Below are 17,852 nucleotides of genomic sequence, written 5' to 3' on the forward strand. Positions count from 1 at the left end.
TACTCCCGATGACGTCATGGTTGAGGGGCGCTCTGTTGTGTGCCTCATCCAATAGGAGTTGAGAGTTCGATCCTTTAGTGAGCAAGGCTTCATGGGATTTGTAGTCTGTTTTGGACTCCCTTTGTTTGATTTTGGCGCAATTTTTATCAGTAAGATTTATGACTTTGTGTGTGGGCCTCAGTTAGGTTTTACGACTGTGTTAGGCCTGCCTTTGTCTTCTATCTGAATACATGAGGCCCAACACCAGTTACCAGGATATAGTCACTTTCAGACATCATCAAAAGACTGGCACTGCTTCATTATCTCTGTCGGGAGGTCAGGAAAGAAGTGAATCGGTCTGCCTTTGTAGCGCAGAGGAAACTACTGGCGAGCCAGTTGTAATATTTTCTCCTTTGTTTGGAAATAATGAATCCGAGCTATCATTACGCACGGTCTCCCGTCTTCTCCGGAGATCTGCCTTCCCAGTCAGTGTGCTCGATCCACTTCCACCGGCCTGGAGAAGTTGCTAGCACCCAGCAGGTCAGGAACTTAGTCAGTAACTCCATCAGGCACCTGTTCTCAATCTTCTCAGGTAGGCCAACAATTTTGATATTCTGCCGCCTGAAGCGAGCCTCCAGGTCGATCACTTTCAGGCGGAGAGCTTCGTTCTCTGACCGTATTTTCATGCATGTTTGTTCAACGAGTGAGCGGTCATAGTCGGAGCTAGCACTTTCCACCTCCTTTATTCAGTCCCCAAAGCTAACCAGAGATGCTTGGGTAGATGCCAAAGATGCTTCTAAATGGTCAAATCAATCAGACATCGTCTTGCTCATACTCCGTATTGCCAGGAGGATATTTGTAGATTCCGCGTCAGCCTCATTACTAGACTCCAAAGCTACAGCGGCCTGCTCTGCTAGCTCCGATGGCAGTTGACCATCAATCTCATTTGAAGCTTTATCCAGCTTCTTTCCCCTTTCGGCCTTCGGCTTTGTCATTCTGCGTCTCTTAGGCATAAAGAATTATGAGGTAATGCCGGAAATATAATTAAACATTAAGTAAATGACCGAATTATTTGGAATATGGAGAGGAGTACAGAAAAACAATTCTACTCCATACGGTGCTCACTAGTGCCCCCCAGCAAAACAAGTTTAAACATGGTTCAATGAGCCTGTGTGATTATGTCCTACATGTAACAGGCTGATGAACACATCCTCACACATTTAACACACTTCTAAAGCCTAAGAGTTTGGTTATTTAGAAATGAAAACTACCATCAGACATACAGTATGTGTCTGCTTAAATAATTAACCCACATACAATAAATCATTTATTTCAATATGATAATATTCCACATCAAAACTTGATAAAAGCCATTTTTTATTGAACAATATGATTTACTCTTAAAAATAAATGCAAAGACATCATTTTAGCAGAATGACATTTATTTTTATTCACTTATCCTTTCACAAACAGTAGTCCATGTACTGTGGTGGTGAAGACGGGTCTCGTTATTCCTGTTTTATCGTATATTTTGGTCTTGATTATATAAGATCATCGTTAGATAATATTTGACCAATTGACCTCATATCTGTCACAGCGATAGCACTTTGGAAATTATAAACAGCCGGAGATTGCACGATTTCTTCGTAAAAAAAAGTTAATATCCACCAACAGCTGCCACGGGTCAGCTGTGTCTAATAGAGCAGACGCATTAATGATGGTGACCCAAGAAATATCAAGAAATAGAGTTTTCCCGGATGCAATGATGTGGTGGAAATTTATAATCCCTAATCTCCAATAATCAGTGGGAAACGGGGTGTTTCAACCCCACAAACAGCACTTTTGGGGTAGTTTCAGCGCAATTTGAGCGAAGCGTCCATAGACAGCAGTTCTTTTCTGGGCTACCAAAAGAACCCGAAAGTGGCGAGGTGGAGTGTTTGTTTGTAAACAGTAACTTCATCTATACAAATAAAAATGACTCAACTTGACTCATAGCTGACAGTTATTCTAGTTGCCTAGCAACGTTCTGTTTACTGTTCACTGCCAGGGACTATATTGTTCTGGAGGGAAGAATGGCATTTAATGATTTTACTTACAAAATATACAATTTTAATGAACATTTGTGTCTTCAATATTTTTATTATGTGGTGACAAAAGCAATAAGGCACTCCAGGCTGTGACATATTGTGAATATAGTCACGACTAAAGGGTTACTGATCTTAAGAGCTTACTTCATGAAGTAAGCTTTTTAGCAGAAAGTAAAGACCCCATGGTTGTGGAGAAGAAAATGTCTGTTTTGAATGGATCTCAAGTAGAATCTCTACTCAAGTAAAATATCGGCTTTGCGTCTTGCCTAACAATGCCCTTCAGCCAGTAGCATTGTTAACCACCACGCAAACCACGCAAGTGTGTGGGGCCCCAGACATTTCGGGGGCCCCGGTCAGAAAGCTGAGTCTGGTGACACGGGAAGGGGTAATTATTTTATAAAATCAGTTTAATGTATTTCCCCCAGTTGTACGCTGAAAGGGGGCCCCCGGCTGGACGTTTGCTTGGGGCCTCGGAAATCGTAACCCCGCCCCTGCCTTCAGCCATGACTATATTAACAATATAGTATGGCCTCTCATGCCTTATTGGTTAATTATTAAAAAAGTTCAGTATCTGGGCTAATTTGCTGAATTTTAATAAAAAAAAAAAATAATAAAAAAAAAAGAAGTAAAAAAGGCATGTATGATTCAAGAGAAAGCAATAGCATTAACTTGATATGTGAATGCAAAGAAAAAGTCGCCCTGTCATCAGTGGTATGTCTTATGGATATTTTCTTATTGTTCTATATTTTTTTTAAACAAATTAATGGCATAGGTGGTGAAATAAGTCCGAAAAGCATGCCATTCTGCTTCGAGCTGGATGAATTAGACACACAGATATTTTGGTTCCTGCAATATCATCTTTTAAGATCCTTCTCACAATTTGCATTTTTATCTGTATATAAATCAGGTCCCACTTTTACAAATTAGTTTAGGCACAAGTTTGAAGGTTTGCTGGACAAATTACTGAGGTAGGAGTATCACACACACACAGATAAGATCACTGCTAATAACCAGGCCCTCAGTTGTTCATACATCATTCCTTATACTTCTGACATAATATGAAGCAAACTTTAAAGAATGGAATAGACCAAAGATTAGTGATCCACTGGTTTATCAATAATAAAATCCAGATAATTTACAGTAATCCACATATGACAAAAATATATTATAAAATATACAATTATTGAAAACAAATAGCATCCAGATGTAATGTACATATTAATAAAATACTAATACAAAATGAATGTATATATTTTATCTGTCTTGTTATTGATATACAGGAAAGTTTCTCTTACAGTTCTCAAAGTAGAAGCGATGGAAGTCCAGCCCCTCCACCAGATTTCCCAGAGCTTCAGGCTCAAATGCTGTTACACTGGGATCACACATCTTCCTGCACACAAACATCACTGCTTATAGATGACTGAAACCTGAAAGCACTCAAATCCTAAGCTTTCCTTTCTAAGGGCAAGGTCATTAACAGCTTTAGAATAAACTGACTAAGGTAGATTTTTGCCCACAACCCCGGTTACTCATAGCATGTTAACCCCTTTACCGGTGTTCTTAAAGGAATAGTTCACCCAAAAATGAAAATGTGCTGATAATTTACTCACCCTCAGGCCATCCAAGATGTATCTGAGTTTCTTTTTTCATCAAAACAGAATTTAAGACTTTTAGGATTTCATTTCAGGCCTCCTCCTCTAAACAATGCAAGTGAATGTCCGCCATTTCTTGACGGTACAAAATGCATATTTAGGGTGCATCAAAATAATCCACACGACTCCAGTCGACAAATAAAGTTCTTCTGAACGCAAACGATTGATTATTTTTAGAAACAAAACAATATTTATATACTTTTTAACTACAAATGTTCACTTCAGTACAACTCTGTGACTTGCGCTTATGAGAGGGATGACGTAAGCTCGTTAGTAAGGTCACGTGTCATGTGAAGGAGTCAGGAAGCGCGTCATGGTTTACAAGAGAAACTTGTGCCATTCACAAACCAAAACAGTCCAAAACAATTTCAAAACAATATAAAATCAAATAAAAAATCATTTCCAAATAATAATAATAATAATTAAAAAAAAAACAATGTAAACAATGATGCGCTTCCTGACTCCTCCTCCACGTGATGTGTGACCATACCAACGAGCTTATGTCATCCCTCTCATGAGCGCATGTCACAGAGATGTACGTGAGTGAACATTTGTAGTTAAAAAATATATAAGTATTGTTTTGTTTCTAAAAAAGAATCAATCGTTTGGGTTCAGAAGACCTTTATTTGTCGACTGGAGTCGTGTGGTTTATTTTGATGCACCCTAAATATGCATTTTGGACCGTCAAAAAATGGAGGTCATTCACTTGCATTGTTTAGAGGAGGAGGCCTGAAATGAAATCCTAAAATTCTGTTTTGATGAAGAAAGAAACTCAGATACATCTTGGATGGCCTGAGGGTGAGTAAATTATCAGCAAATTTTCATTTTTGGGTGAACTATTCCTTTAAGGCGCAGTCACATTTATCTTTGCACTGTGAAATTCCGAAGGCGAAATACAAAATCTCAATAGGAATCCAAAACTTTCACTTGGAGTTAAGTTTGGTGAACTCTGACAGGCGAATTCAACACACTGACCAATAGGAAGATGCTTGGTTTGGCAGTGACCTCTGTGTTGGCGGTATTTTGAACACAGCAACACTGAATATTCACAATGGACAGTCATATCATTTTAGCTGAGAGTTTCTTTTTAACTTCACTCTCCCAAAGTATTAAGTGAAGCATTAAAAAAATGTGCTCAACATCCGCCCATGCTTTTTTTGCCCATGGAATTTCACTGTGCAAAGGTAAATGTGACCACGCCTTTACCGGCTTATCTGATGTGCGCAAGTGTTGTGCACATGCCTGTTTACGTTTTGACGTCAAAAGCAGAGAATAACCTGATGATTTCAAGTCTCATGTAAACACGTTTTTCATCTGTTGTTGAATTTTTTGAATAAACTAATGTTTGGTAGTTATCGACATGTTGAGATCACATGACCAGCCTAATATTGCTTGCCTTATCTTGCTTGCTTGCAGTTATCCCACTTTTAAGCACTGAATAAATTAATCATGGCTGACTGTGAATAGTGCATTTCTACAATGGCACTGGTAACTAAAAAATACAACTGGGTCTCATAGAATCATGGTACTAGAACTACATTTTTGCAAAATGAGTTTTACGTTGCTCGTTGTACATATTGTGAAATTTTCCTGTAAATAAAAAAATCACACAAATGTAACACAAAACACTAGAAAAAAGGCAGATTATCAGTTCATAAACACTTATTTTTGCTCTGTTCCTCACACAGTGCAATCTAATGACATCTATACACTTTTACTATAGTGCATGATTTGAAAGGCAATACATTTTAACTTTTGCACTACACAACCAACTACATTCACAAGTTTATTCTAGCATTACAAGGTAAGACAGTAGCTCAACTGATATTGTGTTGTATTTGCAACGTGAAAGACCGAGATACGAGTCCAGCAGAGCATGAGCTGAAAGTGTCATAGAAGCACAAAATGACTTGGTTGCTTCAGCAATTGCGTTTTTAACTCACATTTGCTTTTATGACACTATCGGTAAGGTTTAGGATAGGGAGGTAGGTTTTTTTTTTTTATTATTTAAAACTCTATTGAGCATTAACTTTAAAAACTTCATCTGTTTTTCATCTCACATTTTATTTTTATGACACTATTGTTTAGGTTTAAGGTTTAGGGTATGGAGGTAGATAGGTAAGTTTCGACATTTAAAACTCAATAGAGCATTGACCTTAAAGGTGGATTCATTAATATTTTACTCATTAAAAACGTTTAACTTCTAAAGGCATGAATTGTAATTTTGCAATAAATATAGGAAATCTTGACCACTTACATTAAAATGAAGACTTCAGTCATATCAGTAACCTTATAAAAGCTGTTTTATTCTACATGGAGAGGGTCCACACATGGAGGCTGCCGTTTTAGAATCACATGACCAGGTTGCCAAATACTACACTTTCACTCATTGATTAACCCTTAAACGCATACCTCGTGTCTTTAGAGACCTGGGACCTCATTCCACCTCCTGTACCTCATCCATTTTTTGGAGTTGTGCCTACGTGTCTTGAGTATTCCTCAATCTTTTTCTTATAAATAGTGTGACACACAAAAAAATGCCTAAATAAATACATTTTATAATGGTTTAAGTACCAAAAGTATATAGGATCTCTAGAGACCAAAGGTATGTAAGAGTGTCATTTTTTTTTCTTACATAAATTATATTTTTATAATTATTTCATATCTATTTAAGTTTACTATTGTAGGGCTTTACTGGTTGTTTAGATCAGTGTTACTATCAGAAATAATTAATAATTATTTCTGTAGTTATTAATTAATATTTAAATTAATTAATTGGATCTAACTCATTAAAACCTCATATGGGGCTCCAGTAAATGTAGTGTGCTACGTTTAGGAGCAAGTTTGGTTATTAGCAATAATTAATAATTATCAAAGATAATTACTAATTATTAAAATCAGTAGAACATCGAAGAGAATCAATGTTAGCTTTTTTTTTAATCCTTTAAAATCAACAATTATCAAAGGGTTTGGTTATTAGCAATAATTAATCATTATCAATGATAATTATTAATTCTTAAAATCAATAGAACATTGATTTGAATCAATGTTAGCTTTCTAATGTTAATCTTTTATCTCTTCACTACTGCAGGCAAACGGATGAAGATGTGGATTGCTCAGCGGTCTCCTTCGGATCTGTTAGAGTGTTCGGTGGAACACAGAGTAATCTCAACTCATCCAGTCAGATGGAGATTGTATGGCCACAGTTTCAAGTCGGACATTACTTCCTTGTGCCACGAGGCTACACCTGAGAGCAGCGATGAGCTGCGTCTACACAGGGGAGCACAGTTGCTGGAAGCAAATCCCGGAAGCATTTCAGAGGTATTTCTACTCCTGATGACGTCATGGTTGAGGGGCGTTCTGTCGTTTGCCTCATCCAATAGGAGTTGAGAGTTCGATCCTTTAGTGAGCAAGGCTTCATGGGATTTGTAGTCTGTTTTGGACCCCCTTTGTTTGATTTTAGCGCGGTTTTTACCAGTAAGATTTATGATGGAGGCCTCAGTCAGGCTTTTACGACTGTTAGGCCTGCCTTTGTCTTCTATCTGAATACATGAGGCCCAACACTATCACAGGATATATATTTATATGTGTATTACAAAAGAAATGAGTACTATAGTCATACAAAATAAATACTATCACGTTGAGTTTCTGTGCAACAATGAACTATCAACAATAGTGAATTATCTGTATTTTATATGCGAATACACATACTGCACTGATGTTTCAGTGATTGACTTAATTTACATTTGACATTGATATTTGATGAAGAAACAACATTGAAGTTAACTTATAGCAAGTACAACACATGAAAAGTATGAAATGACTATTGCCATTTGGGTGTATTAGTGAAATAATGTAAGTTGTGCATCTATTTCTTCTCAACAAGTGCCTGACATATACACATAAAATACACATGAGTTACACAAGTTACACATACTGTACATTACACATGTGTAGATTATGTGTTATGTGTAGCTCAATGTGTGTTTGACAGCCAGTTGCATCTCATGAAATTTCAGTGTGAAAATCTAAGACGACTGCCATATAAGTCAACGCAACAAAACAAAACATTACTGAATTTACCTTTAAGAAGTTGGTGAAAGTTGGTAAAAAGACTAAACATTCCATAACTAGTCAGAGCATGTTTATCCCAATGCCTCAAATAGTAGACTTTAAGGACTGCGGTTGTCCATTGAGTGGAAAGATGCTTTGATTTTCATTTTTTGTTGTTGTTTTGTTTAAAAGTCTAATTACTTCATTTCCCCTGTTGTGGGTACTACTACCTCACATCAAGGCTCAAGGCTCATTGCATATATATCAGATGGCCTCCAAACTCACGTGTAATTCTCAAAATCTCCATTGCTGATGGCTTCAATGAGCTGTTCAGTAACTTTGATGATCTCCTGTTTCCTCACTGTAAAACAGACAGAGATGTTTTAAAGCTGCTCAAGGTTCAAATGATGGTGGATCCCACTTCAGTACAATTCATGTGCATATCATTTAAATTTCAATTTCGATGCAAATTCGTTGAACAATCTTTCATGCATGATACTTTAGCATTAAAACCCACTGCCTATTTACTAACCACCTGCAAGACAACTTAAACAGATACTTATCTGTAAATAGCACTTAGTCAATGTAATTCTTGTAAGTGCAAGTATGTCTCCTTTCTATGTAATCAGGCTTATTTTAGAATGTGCCTTATCCACAAAACTCTTTGCCTGGCTAAATTATAGTCACTTTATTACCACCTGCAGAAAGTAACTATTACTACTGAAAATGGCAAATGGCTGCACCCTCAAAGTGTTTGACAATCATGAATGTAATTGCAAAAAAATCCCAATTAAATCCATTTTACATCCAGGCTGTAACACAACATATCCAAGGAGAACTGAATACATTTGCAAGGCAATGTAAATAGGAAGGTGTGCAGGTACCTCTTGTATCCTCATCCTCAATGGTGGTGTTGGTGCTCTCGGATGATTCCTATAAATGACAGATAGTCACAGTCAGGGTTTTATGGTTAATTTTAAAGGCTAAGATCACAGAATTCATGAGGTGGCAGCTGCTCTCTACGACTCTTCTGTGTCCTCAAGAAAGAAAGAGTTAGTGGAGATCAGAGGTAGGGGGAGCTGAGCTGACACTGCTCCTGCAATAATCCCATTAAGACAATGAGTCAAGTAATTTTAATATTACAGTGCTTTTCACAATACACATCCTTTCAAAGCAGCTTTACAGAAAAATCATGTTCTAATACAAGTCATTTATTAATTGAGTGAATGGAGTATATAACATAAACACATCTGATTTGACCAACTTTACAGATGAGATGTTACATCAACAACAGTAAAAAGAAAGTCCAGCTCCATGACAGCCATCGTTTGCTCATTGAGTTGCCTTTAAAGCTTTAGGCTATTTGCAATGTCTTTCCTTGAGGCAGATTCTCCAAACACTCACCCTCAGCTGGGTGTTGGAACTGGACTTCCTTTTCTAGAAGAGAAATGAGAAGAAGTTAGACAGGATCAAACACTATGAAATGGACAGATGGAGAATAGCAAACACGATTCAGAGTGTATGAATGAAATGCTATTGCGTCATTACAGCCTAATACTCCACCAACCCTTGTGTTTGTTCCTTGAATGGCTTATACAGTAAGTCGCTTTTGTACAATTTAAAGGCTATGATACACTCACAACTGTATACTGTTTGTGAACATTCAAACACCACCCAGGTATGAAGGTAAAAAGTAGCAACGATGTGAAAACTTGTAAAAAAACAACAGAAGTTTAATGTTGCAATCTGGACTAACAGACAATAATCAAAGACCTGTGTTCCGAATTCAAAGTTGCAGACAAATTATTCACAAATGTGTAAAATTGCATTCACATAAATACAATGACGGAAAGTTTATTGTGTGTATTTGCAGTTGTAGGGCTTTACTGGTTGTTTAGATCAGTGTTACTATCGGAAATAATTAATAATTATTTCTGTAGTTATTAATTAATATTTAAATTAATTAATTGGATCTAACTCATTAAAACCTCATATGGGGCTCCAGTAAATGTAGTGTGCTACGTTTAGGAGCAAGTTTGGTTATTAGCAATAATTAATAATTATCAAAGATAATTACTAATTATTAAAATCAGTAGAACATCGAAGAGAATCAATGTTAGCTTTTTTTTTAATCCTTTAAAATCAACAATTATCAAAGATAATCGTTAATTGTTAACATCGATGAAACATTAATTAAAATTAACACTAGCTTATTGATCATTCAAATTCAATCAAAGATAATTATCAATTATCAAAAATCAATAGAATATTAATAAGGATTAACATTGACGGGGCACCACCCTGAAATCAGGGACTAATAACCGAATATTAAAACAGTCTCAATATTAGATTGTTTTCTTAGGAAAATCGACATCCGAAGAATATCGATTTTCGGGGGGAAAAAAACAATGAATGAAGGTTTGAATCCGAGCACTGACATCACTGACACAGGCGTATGCAAAACAAACCAAAACACTTCTCTTTGTAATATAACAAAGTTTATTTATGCAGTAATATCAATTAATAATTAATACAATGCAGTCAATAAACTTCCGACTTACAACTACAAACTAAACAGTGATATGATTAGATATGGAAATAAAAATAATCCTATAACACATAAGGTGTGTGTGTGACAGAGTGTGTGTGTGTCAGTGTGGTTAGTGAGTGAGAGAGAGAGAGAGAGAGAGAGAGAGAGAGAGAGAGAGAGAGAGAGAGAGAGAGAGAGAGAGAGAGAGAGAGATGATTCAGTGACAGCCCGAAAGCTGATTTCGCGATAGCTGGAGATAAAGCAGCCGTGTTCATCACTCAGAGACGCGGTTATTTGACTCTTTAATGGATGAACTCAGTTTCTGTCTCACCAGCGATGGCGAAAATGCACAACAATCTAATTTGGTTGGACCACAATACAGCAAAAAAAATTTGTGATAATTAATACCCTGAGTATTAATAATGAGCGGACATGGCGATCCGTAAACTGTACAAGCAAAACCTTGAAACACAAGAATAACACACTATAATATTCTATCTCTGCCCAGACGTAAACCTCTTACTTGAATCGCATGAGGACACAGGTAGAATGTGTTTTCCTCCGTCCTTTAACTTTGACCCGGTTCCTTGAGGCTCGTGTAATGACGGGAGGCGTTTTTTTTTTATTTCGCTAATCCTCCTAAAGTATTAATACTTCACAGCCTACGTCACAGAGGAAAATGGTGTTAAAAGACGGCCGCAAACACTAAGCCAAGCCTGTAGTTAGCTGACCCAACAGTCCTTAAAATGTTAGCGGTTACCTTTAAACTGTCTGGTTAAATGAAATGAAATGTTGTGCTGCGCTGTTGGCTGTCAAAATCGCAATGGCAAAAAAAAAAAAAAAAAAAAAAAGGGCTTTACTTTTATCGGGTTCCGTCAGAGAGCTGACTGGACTTAAGAGATCATTTCCAACTCGTGGGTTTGCAAGAAACCTTTTATTACAGGTATGTTTATTACAGGTATTCATATAATTATAATAATACTATATCTTAAGAATATTTCTGTATATGATGGCTTTGTGCCGAACTTTCGTTTAATCGATGATTCTAACAAGCTGTGTTATTAGCAATAGTGAACCTAAACCTAGCTAACTTTGAACCTGAAGGCTAATTTTATTCTATATTATTTTTAAGATACGTATATTTATTGGAGCTGTCTAATCTGTCAAATCTAACACATTTTGCTGGCATTCTGCCACCACTTACTGCGCATGCACTGCAATGTTTGTAAACAATGGGATTGGTGTATATTGATGTTGTATCAAGAATACCAATCCTCACTTAAAACTATTGACTGTGATTTTATTATTTATTTACCATGAAAATGAATGCGTATCATGAGCTTTGAAGTAAAAAAGAAATTTCTCCTTTCGTTCATCTTAACTCGCAGAAATGCTGAAAGACACAAGTAGTCACAGACAGTGCTCATGTTGCGCATTCACAACACTCTTTCACATTAAATAATGATGAATCTAAATGTGAATTTTAGGTTTGTGTGATGTTTGTTATACGTTTCCATAAATTAATAATTGTTAAGACATTGATAGTGTTCTGTAATTGTTGTTAAAAATGATAAGGACCGTTGAAATTAACAGCCACAGCACCCACGTGAAAACTTGTCAAATACAAATCTGAAGTTGCATGTTGCAATCTGCATTCACAGAAAATAATCCAAAATCTGTGTTTTGAATTCAACGTTTCAGACAAATAGTTACAAATGTATAAAATGTCATTCACATAAATACAACGACAGACACAAACTTGTATTACACATGAACTTTTGTACTTTAATTCAGTTTCACAGTACAACCACAAGTCTGCACTTTTAACCTCTCTAATCTGGCACTGAATCTTCAAATCTTCCCGCCTTGACTTTTGCAACAACTTTTGTGATAAACCTGCAGCAAAACTCACTTGGGCTCTTGTAAATCTGGATACAAGAGAGCAGAGGCACGTTCAATCTCAAAACTGTGTGCACCGTTTTGCTACAGTTTCAGGGTTGAACGACATGTTTCTTCGAAACAGTGTGCAACGGGCTTTGAGGTACATTTTCTCTCGTTTGGTGGGTGTGTCAGAGGTGCTACCCAATCAGCAGCGACGTGTATATAAACCCCGCCGTATTAAAAAGGCAGTGCACACAATGGATCCAACTAAAGTCCTTTACAAATGTGTCCACTTTAGCTTGGTGTATGCAACAATTGAAGACATTAGAAGAAATGTTTGCCTTGTCATCCTGAAATGCGAGGCAAATGTTGGATCACCATAATTAGGAAACAGTTTCCACATATCCCTTCACTCGACTGGGATGTTCTCTGCTATTCTGGACAGCAAGGGCAGTGACTGTAACATCTAGCATATTTTGTAATATTAAACATGTATTTAACCTGATTTCATCAGGCTCTGAAAATTCTTTGAAAAGAACGCAAAGAATGGCCTTCTCAGCTGCCCTAGTTGCAACGCTTGTGTAACACAACAGGGTGTTCAACACACCACCGTTGCCATTTAAATAAACGTTTTGCTACGGTTTGTCGGGGCTGAACGTGCCCCAGGTAGCCAGGGTTGGGTGGGGGGCAATTAATTTGTGACTAATCACAAGAGATGGAATAATCGATGCAGGACCAATCAAAACTGAAAATTTGACTTACTTAGGTGATAGATGTCTACTTTATAAAGAATTCAGAGTGTTATAATGACTTGTCTGCATCTGAAATAGTATTTTATATTTAGCATTTCAGAATAAAACTTATCAAAAAACTTACACTGTACATTCCAAGATACCTCAGAAAATGTCAGCATTAAAAAATATGAATTTCCAATAAGCCTCAAGAAGCTAATCCAGCCTCTCAAAAATCACATCCAGCCCCCACGTTCCATTCATACATACATACATACAAACATACACATACATACATAAACATATACACACACACACACACACACACACATATATATATATATATATATATATATATATATATATATATATATATATAAATACACATATACATACACTTATAATAAACATACAACTCTAAACTATACCTCTCTCTCCACAGACCCACTGCGAGAGCCCCCCAAAAACGTCAAATATCTACCCCAATAAAAAGAATCCCATATCCCCAGCCTTCTACATGATACCTCTTCGAAGGCTGCCACCTTTCCCATCTCTTCATACCACTCCCGAATTGAGGGTGCTCCCACCGACTTCCAACCCCTTAAAACAATCTGCCTGCCTATCATCGCACTAGTGAGGATCCAATTGTTTATGTGTTTATCACCTATGTCGATGACCGTCCCATCACCCAAAACACAGAGTCTGGGGCAAAACGAAATCCGAATGCCCAACATGTCACACAGAACACTCTGTACCTTCAACCAAAATTCCTGAATCTCAGCGCACCACCAAAAAACATGGGCCATGTCTCCTTCCTCTGATTGGCATCGCCAGCAGGTGGGTGTGTCTTTCAGACCAAGCCTATACAATTTAAAGGGGGTCCAATAGAACCAATGTAAAATCTTGAATTGTATAAGGCTCACCCTTGCATCTCTCGATGCAGTTTTTATGTTTTTTAAAATCCTAGCCCATTCTCTCTCCTCAATTCCAGGTTTAAATCTTTCTCCCATAATCTCTTGAGAGTGGTTGAGACTCCGTCCCCCAGACTCTGAATTAATAAGGAATAATACACTGATGCCTCATGGCCCTTTCCAAAAGCAGAAATCACCACTCCTAGAGTATCTGCTGCTTTAGGGGGGTGTATGCTACTCCCAAAAATAGTACAGAGCAAATGGCATAACTGAAGATACCTAAAAAACTGAGATCTGGGGATTGCAAAATATTGAACCAGATTTTCAAAGGATCTCATCACACTGCTCTCGTAAAGATCACAGAGTGAATTAACCCCCCTCGCAATCCACTCTTACCAACAAAAAGGGGACTTATTAATGCATAGTTTGGGGTTTAGCCATAGGCTCGAGGCAACATTTAGATAAATATCTGAATTAAACACTCTGGACACTTTTGTCCATACTGAGTGTAAATGTGAAATAATGGGGTGTGATTTAACTTCTCTATTTAGTTTGATGGAAAGGCTGTGCAATGGCAAAATAGGGGCAAGGAGTTCTTGTTCAATGCAGAACCAGGGAGGGGCTCTTTCAGGTGGAAGCGACCAATGAGCCAAATGTCTGAGACCAAATGCATAATAATAAAACAAAATCTTGGGTAGGCCTAGCCCACCTTTGTCAATCGGCCTATGTAATTTATTGAAATGTAGTCTGGGGCGCTTACCACTCCAAATGAAAGACTTCGCTATGCTATCAAATTGCTTGAAATAAGAGAGGGGGACATCTACAGGGAGAGACTGTAGCAAGTAGTTAAATTTTGGAATACAGTTCATTTTAATAACATTAACCTTCCCAATCATCAATAAATGTAATGAAGCCCACCTGTCTACATCGCTCGAAAACCGTTTTATTAAAGGGTCAAAATTAACTCTGACTAAATCAGACAAATTTGTTGGTAATAAAATGCCCAAATACTTAATGCCCTGTTTGGGCCACTGGAAGGCGCCTGGCTGGAAGGCCGTTACTGGACAGTATGCTGTCAAAGCCAAAGCATCGGATTTAGACCAATTGACTCTGTATCCTGAGAACATGGAAAAGGAATTAATAATTCTGTGGAGGCAAGGCATAGATCTAGTGGGGTCGGAGACGAATAATAAAATATCATCTGCATATAGCAGAAGCTTATGCGCCACACCTCCCGCCATCACCCCTGGAAAATCATCATCTTTTCTTATCGCGGCTGCTAATGGTTCCAGGGCAAGACAGAACAATAATGGGGAAAGAGGGCAACCCTGATGGGTGCCCCATCCAGAGTAAAATAATCTGAAATTAACCCATTTGTTTGCACCGCTGCTACAGGGTGTCTATAAAGTAACTTGATCCAACCAATAAACGTACTCCCGAACCCATACATTTCCAAAATCTTAAAAAGATAATCCCATTCTACCATATCAAACGCCTTTTCGGCGTCAAGTGAGATGGCAGCGACCGGAGTCTGATCATTCGCCACTGACCACATGATATTGATGAGACACCTGATGTTATCAGAAGAGTTGCGGCCCCGAATAAACCCCACCTGATCTATATATATATATATATATATATATATAAGAGATGTCATAACTTTAATTAATCGGTTAGCCAAAATTTTAGCCAGAATTTTTACATCTAGCTGGATCAGGATAATTGGACTGTAACTTTTACACTTGCTTGGATCTTTGTCCTTTTTAAGAATCAGACTGATCCGGGCTTGTGTCATGGTTGGTAGAAGCTTTCCATTCTTTAATGATTCAGTATAAACTTCTAACAAAAGTGGAGCCAGTTCTGTAGCATAAGATATAAAAAATTCAGCGGCAAAACCATCTGGCCCCGGAGCCTTACCAGTAGGTAACCAGTTGCTTCACTATGATCAAGGACTGAGTCCATCAAAAGATTAAAGTCTCCTCCCAATATTATGTCATGAGGGGTGCCATCGGCTTGCAACATCCTTTCAAGATCTATAAAAAAGCCCTGATCATCAACGTTAGGTGCATAAATATTAGCCAAAATCAACCATTGCCCCTGAATTTCTCCTAACACAACAATGACTCTTCCTAATTTATCTTTAATCTGTTTGAGACATTTTAATTGTAGATGTTTATTAATCAATATAATGACTCCCTTGCTCTTACTTGAGCCAGCACTAAAGAAAACATGCCCACCCCATATCTTCCCAAATTTTTCAGCTTCTTACGGGGAAAGATGCGTTTCTTGAAGAAACACTATATCATATTTCTTGCGCTTAAGAACAGAAATAACATTCCTTCTTTTTATGGGGTGCCCCAGTCCATTTACATTCCATGTGGAGAGAGATAACCCATTCACATTAACATTTGACATATTGATATAATAAAAAAAATTAAAAAATGAGTGTGTCAAAAACAAAATTATACAGACCACATTCCCCATTAATGCAACAATCAAACCCCGAACTTCCCCCGGAACAAAACAAACAGAAAAAGAAAAACGTGCGCATTAACCCCGCGCACAACAGCGCCAACCGGCGACAATCCCTTTCAACTCAAAGAGTCCATGTACGCCTATGAGAGCCCCCGCGACAACTTTGCCATCGGATTGCTCGAGTCCGGTGCTTCTGCACAAATTTTGTGAGGCACAATTACAATAACAGAAAATACTTTGTAAAACATACCCCAGCCAACAGGCAGAATAACAGAAAAAACACGTAGATTCATTCACAGAACTGTCTTGAAGGTGTGTTCCTCCTCAAAATAAACTCCAGCTAATATAAAGCCATTCAGTTTCCTCGGACAGACAAACAACTGTTCAGTGAACTGGCTGTTATGAGTGCAGCAGATGAGGTAATCATTCTACTAGGAGGCATAAGCGCAAAGAACAAACATATTTAACCACAACTGTCCCGAAGTAGTGTAATTCCACAAAACAAGCTCCAGCCGTTAGGCAGAGCCAGCGCGAAAAACAAAACCGGCATCCCGGTTCCTCGGATGATCAAGAGCCAAACTAACTCGGAGGCCGTGCGCAAAAAAAAAAAAAAAAAACATAACTTACTCAACCCGTCAACTTTATAAAAAATGTCCTTTATGTGAGCATATAGATATTTTGTGGTCATCCAAAGTGTCCATTCTCGATCTGGCCATAAACTTCAGTGTAACAAAAAATCTTCCGTCATGCAAAAGTTTCTTGGAGTCATGCCATAAAACAAACTCCAGCTGCTAGGTGGAGTCAACACAAAAAGAAACAAAAATGGCACCCAGCTTCCTCAGATAATAGAGTCCCTGAACCGCGAGTCAGTCCGCTAATATAAGAAACATCAAATGGCTTACTCCAATGTATTTATAAAGGAGAGTGCCTGTTTTGGACAAGTAAATACTTTGCGACCATTCTTCGTTTCTATTCTCAGTTTGGCATTAAACATTACAGCAAACGAGATCTTTTTCTGAGTTTTTTGCATTCCTTGAACCAATCGCGTTTCTCTCTTGTGGAATTTGCAAAGTCCGGGAACAATGTAAATATTATGGTTCTTCCAAGAAAGCTTCCCTTTGCTCCTCGCCTGGTGTAACACGAGATCTTTATCGGAAGATTTCAGAAATTTGGCCAGAATCAATCTGGGCCTATCTCCCTCAGCAGTTCTGCGAGCAGGCATTCTGTGAGCTCGCTCGATTTCCAGCTTGTGGCCTATGTCGAGCAGACTCGGGAAAAACTCGTCCAGGAATTTCACCATATCTCTGCCCTCTTCATGCTCAGGAATTCCAACAATTCGTATGTTGTTCCTTCAGCTCATATTTTCGAAATATTCCAGTTTTTCCGAAATTAATTCCAAATCTGTTTTGGACGCGGGCGGATTAGCGGTTAATTCCCTTTCTGATGACTCAAGATAATCGATTCGTTCTTCAACTTATGTCACTCTTGTAAACAACTCAGAGAATTTTGTTTCCATCGCCGTAATCGATCAACGTATTACAGCGAGATCCTCC

At 37.8% G+C, this 17,852-nt stretch overlaps 1 protein-coding gene across 2 annotated transcripts in view; it reads right to left on the reverse strand.

Moving 5' to 3' along the window:
- The window catches only part of LOC127429136 (calcium/calmodulin-dependent protein kinase type II subunit alpha), a 217,675-nt gene that overhangs the window by 19,721 nt on the left and 180,102 nt on the right, over positions 1–17,852 (reverse strand). The window contains exons 14-17 of one of the 2 annotated variants that reach the window (XM_051677981.1): positions 9,176–9,208; positions 8,656–8,704; positions 8,057–8,132; positions 3,362–3,456 (exon numbers count right to left, since the gene is read on the reverse strand). In XM_051677981.1, coding sequence (XP_051533941.1) covers positions 3,362–3,456; positions 8,057–8,132; positions 8,656–8,704; positions 9,176–9,208 — 253 coding nt within the window. The remainder of the gene's footprint in view (positions 1–3,361; positions 3,457–8,056; positions 8,133–8,655; positions 8,705–9,175; positions 9,209–17,852) is intronic. The other variant, XM_051677982.1, reaches the window with a different exon arrangement.

This window comes from Myxocyprinus asiaticus, chromosome 38, assembly GCF_019703515.2.
Source record: "Myxocyprinus asiaticus isolate MX2 ecotype Aquarium Trade chromosome 38, UBuf_Myxa_2, whole genome shotgun sequence".
Lineage (NCBI taxonomy): Eukaryota > Metazoa > Chordata > Actinopteri > Cypriniformes > Catostomidae > Myxocyprinus > Myxocyprinus asiaticus.